The sequence below is a fragment of the Oncorhynchus masou genome, chromosome 14 (genome assembly GCF_036934945.1).
Source record: "Oncorhynchus masou masou isolate Uvic2021 chromosome 14, UVic_Omas_1.1, whole genome shotgun sequence".
In the NCBI taxonomy this organism is placed as follows: Eukaryota; Metazoa; Chordata; class Actinopteri; order Salmoniformes; family Salmonidae; genus Oncorhynchus; species Oncorhynchus masou.
The window spans coordinates 37,393,685-37,410,950 of NC_088225.1; the positions used below are offsets into that span (position 1 = coordinate 37,393,685).

At 45.1% G+C, this 17,266-nt stretch overlaps 1 protein-coding gene across 3 annotated transcripts in view; it reads right to left on the bottom strand.

Moving 5' to 3' along the window:
• Positions 1–2,363: 2,363 nt before the first annotated feature.
• Positions 2,364–17,266, bottom strand: part of LOC135554815 (methyltransferase-like protein 22) — a 36,009-nt gene continuing 21,106 nt past the window's right edge. For all 3 annotated transcript variants that reach the window (XM_064987258.1, XM_064987257.1, XM_064987259.1), the window contains 5 exons: positions 11,794–11,847; positions 11,555–11,635; positions 9,937–10,039; positions 8,156–8,324; positions 2,364–5,057 (listed from right to left, as the gene is read on the bottom strand). In XM_064987258.1, coding sequence (XP_064843330.1) covers positions 5,025–5,057; positions 8,156–8,324; positions 9,937–10,039; positions 11,555–11,635; positions 11,794–11,847 — 440 coding nt within the window. In that variant the 3' untranslated portion in view covers positions 2,364–5,024. The remainder of the gene's footprint in view (positions 5,058–8,155; positions 8,325–9,936; positions 10,040–11,554; positions 11,636–11,793; positions 11,848–17,266) is intronic.

Consider the following 17,266-nt stretch of genomic DNA (forward strand, 5'->3'; position numbering starts at 1 on the left):
TAATGGGGATCCATAATAAACCCCAGGGAGAGTAGCTGCTGCCTTGGCAGGAAATAATGGGGATCCATAATAAACCCCAGGAAGAGTAGCTGCTGCCTTGGCAGGAAATAATGGGGATCCATAATAAACCCCAGGGAGAGTAGCTGCTGCCTTGGCAGGAACTAATGGGGATCCATAATAAACCCCAGGAAGAGTAGCTGCTGCCTTGGCAGGAACTAATGGGGATCCATAATAAACCCCAGGGAGAGTAGCTGCTGCCTTGGCAGGAACTAATGGGAATCCATAATAAACCCCAGGAAGAGTAGCTGCTGCCTTGGCAGGAAATAATGGGGATCCATAATAAACCCCAGGAAGAGTAGCTGCTGCCTTGGCAGGAAATAATGGGGATCCATAATAAACCCCAGGAAGAGTAGCTGCTGCCTTGGCAGGAAATAATGGGGATCCATAATAAACCCCAGGAAGAGTAGCTGCTGCCTTGGCAGGAAATAATGGGGATCCATAATAAACCCCAGGGAGAGTAGCTGCTGCCTTGGCAGGAACTAATGGGGATCCATAATAAACCCCAGGAAGAGTAGCTGCTGCCTTGGCAGGAACTAATGGGGATCCATAATAAACCCCAGGGAGAGTAGCTGCTGCCTTGGCAGGAACTAATGGGAATCCATAATAAACCCTAGGGAGAGTAGCTGCTGCCTTGGCAGGAACTAATGGGGATCCATAATAAACCCCAGGAAGAGTAGCTGCTGCCTTGGCAGGAACTAATGGGGATCCATAATAAACCCCAGGAAGAGTAGCTGCTGCCTTGGCAGGAAATAATGGGGATCCATAATAAACCCCAGGAAGAGTAGCTGCTGCCTTGGCAGGAACTAATGGGGATCCATAATAAACCCCAGGGAGAGTAGCTGCTGCCTTGGCAGGAAATAATGGGGATCCATAATAAACCCCAGGCAGAGTAGCTGCTGCCTTGGCAGGAAATAATTGGGATCCATAATAAACCCCAAGAAAAGTAGCTGCTGCCTTGGCAGGAACTAATGGGGATCCATAATAAAGCCCAGGAAGAGTAGCTGCTGCCTTGACAGGAACTAATGGGGATCCATAATAAACCCCAGGAAGAGTAGCTGCTGCCTTGGCAGGAACTAATGGGGATCCATAATAAAGCCCAGGAAGAGTAGCTGCTGCCCTGGCCGGAACTAATGGGAATCCATAATAAACCCCAGGAAGAGTAGCTGCTGCCTTGGCAGGAACTAATGGGGATCCATAATAAACCCCAGGAAGAGTAGCTGCTGCCTTGGCAGGAACTAATGGGGATCCATAATAAAGCCCAGGAAGAGTAGCTGCTGCCCTGGCCGGAACTAATGGGAATCCATAATAAACCCCAGGAAGAGTAGCTGCTGCCTTGGCAGGAACTAATGGGGATCCATAATAAACCCCAGGAAGAGTAGCTGCTGCCCTGGCAGGAACTAATGGGGATCCATAACAAATACAAATACACCAGAGGAATAGACAGCCTGCCCACATCCGACTATAACTTAAGAGAGGAACACAGAGCTCCCTCTGCTGGTCACTCTGGGGTATGGCATTAGTTAATTTCTGTACAGAACACACATAGCTCCCCCTGCAATTCACTCTGGGGTATGGCATTAGTTAATTTCTGTACAGAACACACAAAGCTCCCCCTGCAGGTCACTCTGGGGTATGGCATTAGTTAATTTCTGTACAGAACACAAAGCTCCCCCTGCAGGTCACTCTGGTGTATGGCATTAGTTAATTTCTGTACAGAACACACATCGCTCCCCCTGCAGGTCACTCTGGGCTATTGCATTGGTTCATTTCTAGAATCAAACACTTCCATTTCACAACAGGATGCTGAAAAACGAGTCCAATGCAATTTGTCTTACCAGGGTTATATTATTGAAACACCCTCCTGTCTAGTGGCTCAACTAAAACCCTGCAACTTGTTTCAGTTTCTAGTGTGATTAGTCCTATGTACAGAACACACACATGGTAACAGGAAGTTATCATTCCTTTGGGGGGGGTTGATATGTATGTCTCCGATTTCCTCAACTCATCAATATTCATGATTCATTCAGGATGATCTGTAACCATGGTAACATCCATGTTTAGAAACATTCTATTTGTATTTATAGGATTTACAAGCTTGATGTAGTCAATGGGTGCTGTGAATATGGGCCCAAATACTAGGGCTGAATATGGGCCTAAATATCCTCTTTAATAGTTTAATACACCAGTGGATCTGTCCCAATACTCTCCGTCCCTTCAAATGGGGGGGGGGGGGACTATTTACAACAAGCGCTGTCATTTCTAAATGGTTGACCTGATATGGATGAAAATACACTCAAATTAAAGCTGACAGTCTGAACTTTAATCTCATAAGTCATTGTACCATTTCAAATCCAAAAGTGTTGGGGGTACAGAGCCGGAACAACAACAAAACATGTCACTGTCCCAATACTTTTGGAGCGAACTGTATATATTGACGGATAACACTTATGACTGAGGAGCTTAACTGTCTTACCGGATCAGATAAGCTTGTTATCCTCCACTGTGTGTAAAGAATGTCATTGTAAACAAACACTGTATAGCCCGAAAACACAGTTAAAACCATCATTCTGCTCTCATAGCTGGTCAGTCGTAGCTCTGTCTATGAATTTGAGAGTGGCTCCATGCCTCAGCTGTTGACATGACAAAGTGTCCGGGTGGACATTTTTTGTTGAAATAAATCAATAACTTGTATTTTATTTAGTCATTTTGAATCAAAAGATGAGTGAATAATTGTGAAATAAACAGTGCTGTGGTCTCGTATCAATATACACACACTACTAACACTATAGGTCTGCTTATAAAGCTCTTATAAACATTATTAGGTAGTTTATTTTATTAAATACATGAACTTAGAAAATACTGATTGATAAACGGTTTATTTACTCAATTGTTAACAAGCTATTTAATAATGTCTTATAAGTTATAAACAGACATTAAGGTAGTGTCCCATAGGACTCTGGTCCCTATATAGTGCACTAGTTTAGACCAGGGTCCACAGGGCTCTAGACCAGGGTCCACAGGGCTCTAGACCAGGGTCCACAGGGCTCTAGACCAGGGTCCATAGGGCTCTAGACCAGGGTCCACAAAGCTCTAGACCAGGGTCCACAGGGCTCTAGACCAGGGTCCACAGGGCTCTAGACCAGGGTCCACAAAGCTCTAGACCAGGGTCCACAGGGCTCTAGACCAGGGTCCACAGGGCTCTAGACCAGGGTCTATAAAGCTCTAGACCAGGGTCCACAGGGCTCTAGACCAGGGTCCACAGGGCTCTAGACCAGGGTCCACAGGGCTCTAGACCAGGGTCCACAGGGCTCTCGACCAGGGTCCACAGGGCTCTGGACCAGGGTCCACAGGGCTCTGGACCAGGGTCCACAGGGCTCTGGACCAGGGTCCACAGGGCTCTGGACCAGGGTCCATAGGGCTCTAGACCAGGGTCCATAGGACTCTAGACCAGGGTCCACAGGGCTCTAGACCAGGGTCCACAGGGCTCTAGACCAGGGTCCACAGGGCTCTAGACCAGGGTCCATAGGGCTCTAGACCAGGGTCCACAGGGCTCTAGACCAGGGTCCACAGGGCTCTAGACCAGGGTCCATAGGGCTCTAGACCAGGGTCCATAGGGCTCTAGACCAGGGTCCACAGGGCTCTCGACCAGGGTCCACAGGGCTCTAGACCAGGGTCCACAGGGCTCTAGACCAGGGTCCACAGGGCTCTAGACCAGGGTCCATAGGGCTCTAGACCAGGGTCCACAGGGCTCTAGACCAGGGTCCACAGGGCTCTAGACCAGGGTCCATAGGGCTCTAGACCAGGGTCCACAGGGCTCTAGACCAGGGTCCACGGGGCTCTCGACCAGGGTCCACAGGGCTCTAGACCAGGGTCCACAGGGCTCTAGACCAGGGTCCACAGGGCTCTAGACCAGGGTCCACAGGGCTCTAGACCAGGGTCCATAGGACTCTAGACCAGGGTCCACAGGGCTCTAGATCAGGGTCCACAGGGCTCTAGACCAGGGTCCATAGGGCTCTAGACCAGGGTCCATAGGGCTCTAGACCAGGGTCCACAGGGCTCTAGACCAGGGTCCACAGGGCTCTAGACCAGGGTCCACAGGGCTCTAGACCAGGGTCCACAGGGCTCTAGACCAGGGTCCATAGGGCTCTAGACCAGGGTCCACAGGGCTCTGGTCTAAAGTAGTGCACTTTATTGAGGATATGATACCATTTGGGATGCATCCCAGGTCAGTGTTGACCTGATCACTCATCATTTACAACATTCAGAGGTTATGGGGCTGTCCCATTTTACCAGTTCACTTCAATCCAACAGCAAGTAAATGAGAATATAGTGAATATATATATCACAACCCCTGGTCTGAGCTTAAAAACATCTCATTTAACAAGTGAGTTCATTTCCAGAGATCATTCCTAGTGTCTTTGTTCACTGCTGTCCAGCTGCCCAGATTAAAATGACTGCTATTAGTTCACTCAACCATCTATATGTTTTATCAATACCTTCTCAACACTGACCACAAGAGGCTCCGAAAACACTAGGTCTATGATCAGAAAACTCCATGGAGCAGGTCTAAGATCAGAAAACTCCATGGAGCAGGTCTAAGATCAGAATACTCCATGGAGAAGGTCTAGGAGCAGGTCTAGGAGCAGGTCTAGGAGCAGGTCTAGCAGCAGGTCTAGGAGCAGGTCTAGGAGCAGGTCTAGGAGCAGGTCTAGGAGCAGGTTAAGGAGCAGGTCTAGGAGCAGGTCGAGGAGCAGGTCGAGGAGCAGGTCGAGGAGCAGGTCTAGGAGCAGGTCTAGGAGCAGGTCTAGGAGCAGGTCTAGGAGCAGGTCAAGGAGCAGGTCTAGGAGCAGGTCGAGGAGCAGGTCTAGGAGCAGGTCTAAGGAGCAGGTCGAGGAGCAGGTCTAGGAGCAGGTCTAGGAGCAGGTCTAGGAGCAGGTCTAGGAGCAGGTCAGCTCCTCAGAGGGTTAGACAGGCACCGTTGTCACTTTCCACAACTCCTGAAAAAGAGAAAGTCGAACATTGGAATTGGAGTTGACGACAACGCAATATATTAAAGACTGTAAATACCCAACTTGAAGCAACCACATATTTACCCCTGGAGCACGTTCTGATTGGCCAGTGAGGGGGTCATGTCTCAACACACCTACAACACTTTCTGATTGGCCAGTGAGGGGGTCATGCCTCAACACACCTACAACACGTTCTGATTGGCCAGTGAGGGGGTCATGTCTCAACACACCTACAACACTTTCTGATTGGCCAGTGAGGGGGTCATGCCTCAACACACCTACAACACGTTCTGATTGGCCAGTGAGGGGGTCATGTCTCAACACACCTACAACACGTTCTGATTGGCCAGTGAGGGGGTCATGCCTCAACACACCTCAACACGTTCTGATTGGCCAGTGAGGGGGTCATGCCTCAACACACCAACAACGTTCTGATTGGCCAGTGAGGGGGTCATGCCTCAACACACCTACAACACGTTCTGATTGGCCAGTGAGTGGGTCATGCCTCAACACACCTACAACACGTTCTGATTGGCCAGTGAGGGGGTCATGCCTCAACACACCTACAACACGTTCTGATTGGCCAGTGAGGGGGGTCATGCCTCAACACACCTACAACACTTTCTGATTGGCCAGTGAGGGGGTCATGCCTCAACACACCAACAACACGTTCTGATTGGCCAGTGAGGGGGTCATGCCTCAACACACCTACAACACGTTCTGATTGGCCAGTGAGGGGGTCATGCCTCAACACACCTACAACACGTTCTGATTGGCCAGTTAGGGGGTTATGCCTCAACACACCTACAACACGTTCTGATTGGCCAGTGAGGGGGTCATGCCTCAACACACCTACAACACGTTCTGATTGGCCAGTGAGGGGGTCATGCCTCAACACACCTACAACACGTTCTGATTGGCTAGTGAGGGGGTCATTAAAACCCAGCCCTTTCGCGCCACCGCCCGCTATTGCGCTCATAATTCCGGCTGTTGAAAATAGCCAAAATATTTCCGCCCTGGACCTATAGTGCTTCCCCCAGCGCTAAGATGTACCATTGTGTTAAGCTTTGTAGATGTACCAATGTGTTAGCTTAGTAGATTTTTCTTTGTGTTAGCTTTGTAGATGTACCATTGTGCTAGCTGAGTAGATTTGCCATTGTGCTAGCTGAGTAGATTTGCCATTGTGCTAGCTGAGTAGATTTACCTTTGTGCTAGCTGAGTAGATTTACCATTGTGATAGCTGAGTAGATTTACCTTTGTGCTAGCTGAGTAGATTTGCCATTGTGCTAGCTGAGTAGATTTGCCATTGTGCTAGCTGAGTAGATTTGCCATTGTGATAGCTGAGTAGATTTGCCATTGTGATAGCTGAGTAGATTTGCCATTGTGATAGCTGAGTAGATTTACCATTGTGATAGCTGAGTAGATTTGCCATTGTGCTAGCTGAGTAGATTTGCCATTGTGCTAGCTGAGTAGATTTGCCATTGTGCTAGCTGAGTAGATTTGCCATTGTGCTAGCCGAGTAGATTTGCCATTGTGCTAGCTGAGTAGATTTGCCATTGTGCTAGCCGAGTAGATTTGCCATTGTGCTAGCCGAGTAGATTTACCTTTGTGCTAGCTGAGTAGATTTGCCATTGTGCTAGCTGAGAGCCCCCAGTCTCACAGTATAGTGGAAATATAAGGATATAGTACTAGAAACATTCTGTTGTGGTTTAGGATATAGTACTAGAAACATTCTGTTGGGTTTAGGATATAGTACTAGAAACATTCTGTTGGGTTTAGGATACAGTACTAGAAACATTCTGTTGGGTTTAGGATATAGTACTAGAAACATTCTGTTGGGTTTAGGATATAGTACTAGAAACATTCTGTTGGATAGGGGTTTAGGATATAGTACTAGAAACATTCTGTTGGGTTTAGGATATAGTACTAGAAACATTCTGTTGGGTTTAGGATATAGTACTAGAAACATTCTGTTGGATAGGGGTTTAGGATATAGTACTAGAAACATTCTGTTGGGTTTAGGATACAGTACTAGAAACATTCTGTTGGGTTTAGGATATAGTACTAGAAACATTCTGTTGGACAGGGCTTTAGGATATAGTACTAGAAACATTCTGTTGGGTTTAGGATATAGTACTAGAAACATTCTGTTGGGTTTAGGATATAGTACTAGAAACATTCTGTTGGGTTTAGGATATAGTACTAGAAACATTCTGTTGGGTTTAGGATATAGTACTAGAAACATACTGTTGGGTTTAGGATATAGTACTAGAAACATTCTGTTGGGTTTAGGATATAGTACTAGAAACATTCTGTTGGGTTTAGGATATAGTACTAGAAACATTCTGTTGGGTTTAGGATATAGTACTAGAAACATTCTGTTGGGTTTAGGATACAGTACTAGAAACATTCTGTTGGATAGGGGTTTAGGATATAGTACTAGAAACATTCTGTTGGGTTTAGGATATAGTACTAGAAACATTCTGTTGGATAGGGGTTTAGGATACAGTACTAGAAACATTCTGTTGGGTTTAGGATATAGTACTAGAAACATTCTGTTGGATAGGGGTTTAGGATATAGTACTAGAAACATTATGTTGGGTTTAGGATATAGTACTAGAAACATACTGTTGGGTTTAGGATATAGTACTAGAAACATTCTGTTGGGTTTAGGATATAGTACTAGAAACATTCTGTTGGGTTTAGGATATAGTACTAGAAACATTCTGTTGGGTTTAGGATACAGTACTAGAAACATTCTGTTGGGTTTAGGATATAGTACTAGAAACATTCTGTTGGGTTTAGGATACAGTACTAGAAACATACTGTTGGGTTTAGGATATAGTACTAGAAACATACTGTTGGATAGGGGTTTAGGATATAGTACTAGAAACATTCTGTTGGGTTTAGGATATAGTACTAGAAACATTCTGTTGGGTTTAGGATACAGTACTAGAAACATACTGTTGGGTTTAGGATATAGTACTAGAAACATACTGTTGGGTTTAGGATATAGTACTATAAACATACTGTTGAACAGGGGTTTTCTAGGTTCAGTAAAGTGTGTATGTGAAAGTGTCTCTCACCAGTTGCTCTATGCGCTCATACAGCAGGCACTGTGGGAAGGAGGGGGTGACCTGCTCCACAGTGAAGCATGTCCGTCCGTCCCTCAGCTCCTGCATCTCACACAGACAGTGGCGGAAATGGTCGTAGGCCTCGCAGGATATGTCCATGTGTCTCAGAGTGAAGTTCAGCCTGGGACGGACACACGGACACACAGACACACGGACACACACACACACACACACACACACACACACACACACACACACACACACACACACACACACTGTAATTACAAGATGTGGCACATGAGCTGGATATATTTTTTACATTTAGCATCAATCTATATATACAAGAACCTGATGGTCACTCTGACAGAGCTCCAGAGTTCAGGTAGGTATGTAGTACAGGTATGTTACCTCTTCTCTATAGACAGGTATGTAGTACAGGTATGTTACCTCTTCTCTATAGACAGGTATGTAGTACAGGTATGTTACCTCTTCTCTATAGACAGGTATGTTACCTCTTCTCTATAGACAGGTATGTAGTACAGGTATGTTACCTCTTTTCTACAGACAGGTATGTTACCTCTTCTCTATAGACAGGTATGTAGTACAGGTATGTTACCTCTTCTCTATAGACAGGTATGTAGTACAGGTATGTTACCTCTTCTCTATAGACAGGTATGTAGTACAGAAACATTCTGTTGGGTTTAGGTATGTTACCTCTTCTCTATAGACAGGTATGTTACCTCTTCTCTATAGACAGGTATGTAGTACAGGTATGTTACCTCTTCTCTACAGACAGGTATGTAGTACAGGTATGTTACCTCTTCTCTATAGACAGGTATGTAGTACAGGTATGTTACCTCTTCTCTATAGACAGGTATGTAGTACAGGTATGTTACCTCTTCTCTATAGACAGGTATGTTACCTCTTCTCTATAGACAGGTATGTTACCTCTTCTCTATAGACAGGTATGTTACCTCTTCTCTATAGACAGGTATGTAGTACAGGTATGTTACCTCTTCTCTATAGACAGGTATGTAGTACAGGTATGTTACCTCTTCTCTATAGACAGGTATGTTACCTCTTCTCTATAGACAGGTATGTAACCTCTTCTCTATAGACAGGTATGTAGTACAGGTATGTTACCTCTTCTCTATAGACAGGTATGTAGTACAGGTATGTTACCTCTTCTCTATAGACAGGTATGTAGTACAGGTATGTTACCTCTTCTCTATAGACAGGTATGTAGTACAGGTATGTTACCTCTTCTCTATAGACAGGTATGTAGTACAGGTATGTTACCTCTTCTCTATAGACAGGTATGTAGTACAGGTATGTTACCTCTTCTCTATAGACAGGTATGTAGTACAGGTATGTTACCTCTTCTCTATAGACAGGTATGTAGTACAGGTATGTTACCTCTTCTCTATAGACAGGTATGTAGTACAGGTATGTTACCTCTTCTCTATAGACAGGTATGTAGTACAGGTATGTTACCTCTTCTCTATAGACAGGTATGTTACCTCTTCTCTATAGACAGGTATGTAGTACAGGTATGTTACCTCTTCTCTATAGACAGGTATGTAGTACAGGTATGTTACCTCTTCTCTATAGACAGGTATGTAGTACAGGTATGTTACCTCTTCTCTATAGACAGGTATGTAGTACAGGTATGTTACCTCTTCTCTATAGACAGGTATGTAGTACAGGTATGTTACCTCTTCTCTATAGACAGGTATGTAGTACAGGTATGTTACCTCTTCTCTATAGACAGGTATGTAGTACAGGTATGTTACCTCTTCTCTATAGACAGGTATGTAGTACAGGGGAGACGGAGGTTGTTACAGATTCTGTACAGAGTTCGGAACAGCGCGTCTGTCAGGTCGTCATCGTAGCACACTGGGACAGATGACAAATAAATACAGTTTATTACCATTAACGTTCCACAGAGATCATTAACGTTCCACAGAGATCATTAACATTCCACAGAGATCATTAACATTCCACAGAGATCATTAACATTCCACAGAGATCATTAACGTTCCACAGAGACCATTAACGCTCCACAGAGTTCATTAACGTTCCACAGAGATCATTAACATTCCACAGAGATCATTAACGCTCCACAGAGATCATTAACGTTCCACAGAGATCATTAACATTCCACAGAGATCATTAACGTTCCACAGAGATCATTAACGTTCCACAGAGATCATTAACGTTCCACAGAGATCATTAAACACCTGATCCTACAGATTAAACACCTGATCCTACAGGTTAAACACCTGATCCTACCGGTTAAACACCTGATCCTACCGGTTAAACACCTGATCCTACCGGTTAAACACCTGATCCTACCGGTTAAACACCTGATCCTACCGGTTAAACACCTGATCCTACCGGTTAAACACCTGATCCTACCGGTTAAACACCTGATCCCACCGGTTAAACACCTGGTCCCACCGGTTAAACACCTGATCCTACAGGTTAAACACCTGATCCTACAGGTTAAACACCTGATCCTACCGGTTAAACACCTGATCCTACAGGTTAAACACCTGATCCTACCGGTTAAACACCTGATCCTACCGGTTAAACACCTGATCCTACAGGTTAAACACCTGATCCTACAGGTTAAACACCTGATCCTACCGGTTAAGCACCTGATCCTACCGGTTAAACACCTGATCCTACCGGTTAAACACCTGGTCCTACCGGTTAAACACCTGATCCTACAGGTTAAACACCTGATCCTACCGGTTAAACACCTGATCCTACCGGTTAAACACCTGGTCCTACCGGTTAAACACCTGATCCTACAGGTTAAACACCTGATCCTACCGGTTAAACACCTGATCCTACCGGTTAAACACCTGATCCTACCGGTTAAACACCTGATCCTACCGGTTAAACACCTGATCCTACCGGTTAAACACCTGATCCTACCGGTTAAACACCTGATCCTACCGGTTAAACACCTGATCCTACCGTTTAAACACCTGATCCCAGTTAAACACCTGATCCTACCGGTTAAACACCTGATCCTACAGGTTAAACACCTGATCCTACCGGTTAAACACCTGATCCTACAGGTTAAACACCTGATCCTACCGGTTAAACACCTGATCCTACCGGTTAAACACCTGATCCTACAGGTTAAACACCTGATCCTACCGGTTAAACACCTGATCCTACCGGTTAAACACCTGATCCTACCGGTTAAACACCTGATCCTACCGGTTAAACACCTGGTCCTACCGGTTAAACACCTGATCCTACCGGTTAAACACCTGATCCCACAGGTTAAACACCTGATCCTACCGGTTAAACACCTGGTCCTACCGGTTAAACACCTGATCCTACAGGTTAAACACCTGATCCTACCGGTCAAACAGCTGATCAAAACTGTCTCACCGTCAGCCGCGATGATAATTGTTGTGTTGTCATGGAGATCGGCCACTTCATCCTCTGTCCATCCAAACTCTGCATCGGCGTCTGAGAAACAAGAGATGAATGGAGAGGAAGAGGAGAGATCAGCAGAGAGACCGTGGTTTAACATCACGTGTGTTTCTCTACGTGTGTGTGTGTTTCTCTATCTGTGTGTGAGTGTGTTTCTCTGTGTGTGTGTGTGTGTGTTTGTGTAGCCTGCTCACCTGTGCAGAGATCGTGTCTGAGCCAGTCCAGTAGACGTACTCGCACCTTCCCATCTGTTAAAGAGACACTATAATGATATATATATATATATATGAAACAGTCAGGGAGAGAGAGAGAGCTAGCCTGGTACTACATATTGTAATGAAACAGTCAGGGAGAGATAGAGCTAGCCTGGTACTACATATTGTAATGAAACAGTCAGGGAGAGAGAGAGCTAGCCTGGTACTACATATTGTAATGAAACAGTCAGGGGGAGAGAGAGAGCTAGCCTGGTACTACATATTGTAATGAAACAGTCAGGGAGAGAGAGAGAGCTAGCCTGGTACTACATATTGTAATGAAACAGTCAGAGGGAGAGAGAGAGCTAGCCTGGAACTACATATTGTAATGAAACAGTCAGGGGGAGAGAGAGAGCTAGCCTGGAACTACATATTGTAATGAAACAGTCAGAGAGAGCTAGCCTGGTACTACATATTGTAATGAAACAGTCAGGGAGAGAGAGAGAGCTAGCCTGGAACTACATATTGTAATGAAACAGTCAGGGGGAGAGAGAGAGCTAGCCTGGAACTACATATTGTAATGAAACAGTCAGAGAGAGCTAGCCTGGTACTACATATTGTAATGAAACAGTCAGAGAGAGCTAGCCTGGAACTACATATTGTAATGAAACAGTCAGGGGGAGAGAGAGAGCTAGCCTGGTACTACATATTGTAATGAAACAGTCAGAGAGAGCTAGCCTGGAACTACATATTGTAATGAAACAGTCAGAGAGAGCTAGCCTGGTACTACATATTGTAATGAAACAGTCAGAGAGAGCTAGCCTGGAACTACATATTGTAATGAAACAGTCAGGGGAGAGAGAGAGCTAGCCTGGTACTACATATTGTAATGAAACAGTCAGAGAGAGCTAGCCTGGAACTACATATTGTAATGAAACAGTCAGGGGGAGAGAGAGAGCTAGCCTGGTACTACATATTGTAATGAAACAGTCAGAGAGAGCTAGCCTGGAACTACATATTGTAATGAAACAGTCAGAGAGAGCTAGCCTGGAACTACATATTGTAATGAAACAGTCAGGGGGAGAGAAAGAGCTAGCCTGGTACTACATATTGTAATGAAACAGTCAGGGAGAGCTAGCCTGGTACTACATATTGTAATGAAACAGTCAGAGAGAGCTAGCCTGGTACTACATATTGTAATGAAACAGTCAGGGGGAGAGAAAGAGCTAGCCTGGTACTACATATTGTAATGAAACAGTCAGGGAGAGCTAGCCTGGTACTACATATTGTAATGAAACAGTCAGAGAGAGCTAGCCTGGTACTACATATTGTAATGAAACAGTCAGGGGGAGAGAGAGAGCTAGCCTGGTACTACATTTTGTAATGAAACAGTCAGGGGGAGAGAAAGAGCTAGCCTGGTAATACATATTGTAATGAAACAGTCGGAGGGAGAGAGAGAGAGAGAGAGAGAGAGAGAGAGAGAGAGAGAGAGAGCTAGCCTGGTACTACATATTGTAATGAAACAGTCAGAGGGAGAGAGAGAGCTAGCCTGGTACTACATATTGTAATGAAACAGTAAGGGAGAGAGAGAGAGAGAGCTAGCCTGGTACTACATATTGTAATGAAACAGTCAGAGGGAGAGAGAGAGCTAGCCTGGTACTACATATTGTAATGAAACAGTCAGAGGGAGAGAGAGCTAGCCTGGTACTACATATTGTAATGAAACAGTCAGGGAGAGAGAGAGAGAGCTAGCCTGGTACTACATATTGTAATGAAACAGTCAGAGGGAGAGAGAGAGCTAGCCTGGTACTACATATTGTAATGAAACAGTCAGGGGGAGAGAGAGAGCTAGCCTGGTACTACATATTGTAATGAAACAGTCAGGGAGAGAGAGAGAGCTAGCCTGGTACTACATATTGTAATGAAACAGTCAGGGGAGAGAGAGAGCTAGCCTGGTACTACATATTGTAATGAAACAGTCAGGGAGAGAGAGAGCTAGCCTGGTACTACATATTGTAATGAAACAGTCAGGGGGAGAGAGAGAGAGCTAGCCTGGTACTACATATTGTAATGAAACAGTCAGAGGGAGAGAGAGAGCTAGCCTGGTACTACATATTGTAATGAAACAGTCAGGGAGAGAGAGAGCTAGCCTGGTACTACATATTGTAATGAAACAGTCAGGGGGAGAGAGAGAGCTAGCCTGGTACTACATATTGTAATGAAACAGTCAGGGAGAGAGAGCTAGCCTGGTACTACATATTGTAATGAAACAGTCAGGGGGAGAGAGAGCTAGCCTGGTACTACATATTGTAATGAAACAGTCAGGGAGAGAGAGAGCTAGCCTGGTACTACATATTGTAATGAAACAGTCAGGGGGAGAGAGAGCTAGCCTGGTACTACATATTGTAATGAAACAGTCAGGGGAGAGAGAGAGCTAGCCTGGTACTACATATTGTAATGAAACAGTCAGGGGGAGAGAGAGAGCTAGCCTGGTACTACATATTGTAATGAAACAGTCAGGGGGAGAGAGAGCTAGCCTGGTACTACATATTGTAATGAAACAGTCAGGGGAGAGAGAGAGCTAGCCTGGTACTACATATTGTAATGAAACAGTCAGGGGGGAGAGAGAGCTAGCCTGGTACTACATATTGTAATGAAACAGTCAGGGGAGAGAGAGAGCTAGCCTGGTACTACATATTGTAATGAAACAGTCAGGGGGAGAGAGAGAGCTAGCCTGGTACTACATATTGTAATGAAACAGTCAGGGGGAGAGAGAGCTAGCCTGGTACTACATATTGTAATGAAACAGTCAGAGGGAGAGAGAGCTAGCCTGGTACTACATATTGTAATGAAACAGTCAGGGGAGAGAGAGAGCTAGCCTGGTACTACATATTGTAATGAAACAGTCAGGAGAGAGAAAGAGCTAGCCTGGTACTACATATTGTAATGAAACAGTCAGGGGAGAGAGAGCTAGCCTGGTACTACATATTGTAATGAAACAGTCAGGGAGAGAGAGAGCTAGCCTGGTACTACATATTGTAATGAAACAGTCAGGGGGAGAGAGAGAGAGAGAGAGCTAGCCTGGTACTACATATTGTAATGAAACAGTCAGGGGGAGAGAGAGCTAGCCTGGTACTACATATTGTAATGAAACAGTCAGGGAGAGAGAGAGCTAGCCTGGTACTACATATTGTAATGAAACAGTCAGGGAGAGAGAGAGCTAGCCTGGTACTACATATTGTAATGAAACAGTCAGGGAGAGAGAGAGAGCTAGCCTGGTACTACATATTGTAATGAAACAGTCAGGGGAGAGAGAGCTAGCCTGGTACTACATATTGTAATGAAACAGTCAGGAGAGAGAGAGAGAGCTAGCCTGGTACTACATATTGTAATGAAACAGTCAGGGGGAGAGAGAGAGCTAGCCTGGTACTACATATTGTAATGAAACAGTCAGGGAGAGAGAGAGAGAGAGAGAGAGAAAGAGCTAGCCTGGTACTACATATTGTAATGAAACAGTCAGGGGGAGAGAGAGAGCTAGCCTGGTACTACATATTGTAATGAAACAGTCAGGGAGAGAGAGAGAGAGAGCTAGCCTGGTACTACATATTGTAATGAAACAGTCAGGGAGAGAGAGAGCTAGCCTGGTACTACATATTGTAATGAAACAGTCAGGGGGAGAGAGAGCTAGCCTGGTACTACATATTGTAATGAAACAGTCAGGGGAGAGAGAGAGAGAGAGAGAGAGAGAGAAAGAGCTAGCCTGGTACTACATATTGTAATGAAACAGTCAGGGGGAGAGAGAGAGCTAGCCTGGTACTACATATTGTAATGAAACAGTCAGGGGGAGAGAGAGAGCTAGCCTGGTACTACATATTGTAATGAAACAGTCAGGGGGAGAGAGAGCTAGCCTGGTACTACATATTGTAATGAAACAGTCAGGGAGAGAGAGAGAGCTAGCCTGGTACTACATATTGTAATGAAACAGTCAGGGGGAGAGAGAGCTAGCCTGGTACTACATATTGTAATGAAACAGTCAGGGAGAGAGAGAGCTAGCCTGGTACTACATATTGTAATGAAACAGTCAGGGGGAGAGAGAGAGAGAGAGAGCTAGCCTGGTACTACATATTGTAATGAAACAGTCAGGGGGAGAGAGAGAGCTAGCCTGGTACTACATATTGTAATGAAACAGTCAGGGGGAGAGAGAGAGAGAGAGAGAGAGAGAGAGCTAGCCTGGTACTACATATTGTAATGAAACAGTCAGGGGGAGAGAGAGCTAGCCTGGTACTACATATTGTAATGAAACAGTCAGGGGGAGAGATAGAGAGCTAGCCTGGTACTACATATTGTAATGAAACAGTCAGGGGGAAAGAGAGAGCTAGCCTGGTACTACATATTGTAATGAAACAGTCAGGGAGAGAGAGAGAGAGCTAGCCTGGTACTACATATTGTAATGAAACAGTCAGGGGGAGAGAGAGCTAGCCTGGTACTACATATTGTAATGAAACAGTCAGGGAGAGAGAGAGAGCTAGCCTGGTACTACATATTGTAATGAAACAGTCAGGGAGAGAGAGAGAGCTAGCCTGGTACTACATATTGTAATGAAACAGTCAGAGGGAGAGAGAGAGCTAGCCTGGAACTACATATTGTAATGAAACAGTCAGGGAGAGAGAGAGAGAGAGAGAGAGAGAGAGAGAGAGAGAGAGCTAGCTAGCCTGGTACTACATATTGTAATGAAACAGTCAGGGAGAGAGAGAGAGAGCTAGCCTGGTACTACATATTGTAATGAAACAGTCAGGGAGAGATAGAGAGAGAGAGCTAGCCTGGTACTACATAGTAATGAAACAGTCAGGGGGAGAGAGAGAGCTAGCCTGGTACTACATATTGTAATGAAACAGTCAGGGGAGAGAGAGAGCTAGCCTGGTACTACATATTGTAATGAAACAGTCAGGGAGAGAGAGAGAGAGAGAGCTAGCCAGGTACTACATATTGTAATGAAACAGTCAGGGAGAGAGAGAGAGCTAGCCTGGTACTACATATTGTAATGAAACAGTCAGGGGAGAGAGAGAGAGAGCTAGCCTGGTACTACATATTGTAATGAAACAGTCAGGGGAGAGAGAGAGAGCTAGCCTGGTACTACATATTGTAATGAAACAGTCAGGGAGGGGAGAGAGAGAGCTAGCCTGGTACTACATATTGTAATGAAACAGTCAGAGGGGAGAGAGAGAGCTAGCCTGGTACTACATATTGTAATGAAACAGTCAGGGGAGAGAGAGAGCTAGCCTGGTACTACATATTGTAATGAAACAGTCAGGGGGAGAGAGAGCTAGCCTGGTACTACATATTGTAATGAAACAGTCAGTCAGGGGGAGAGAGAGAGCTAGCCTGGTACTACATATTGTAATGAAACAGTCAGGGGGAGAGAGAGAGCTAGCCTGGTACTACATATTGTAATGAAAAAGCTAGCCTGGTACTA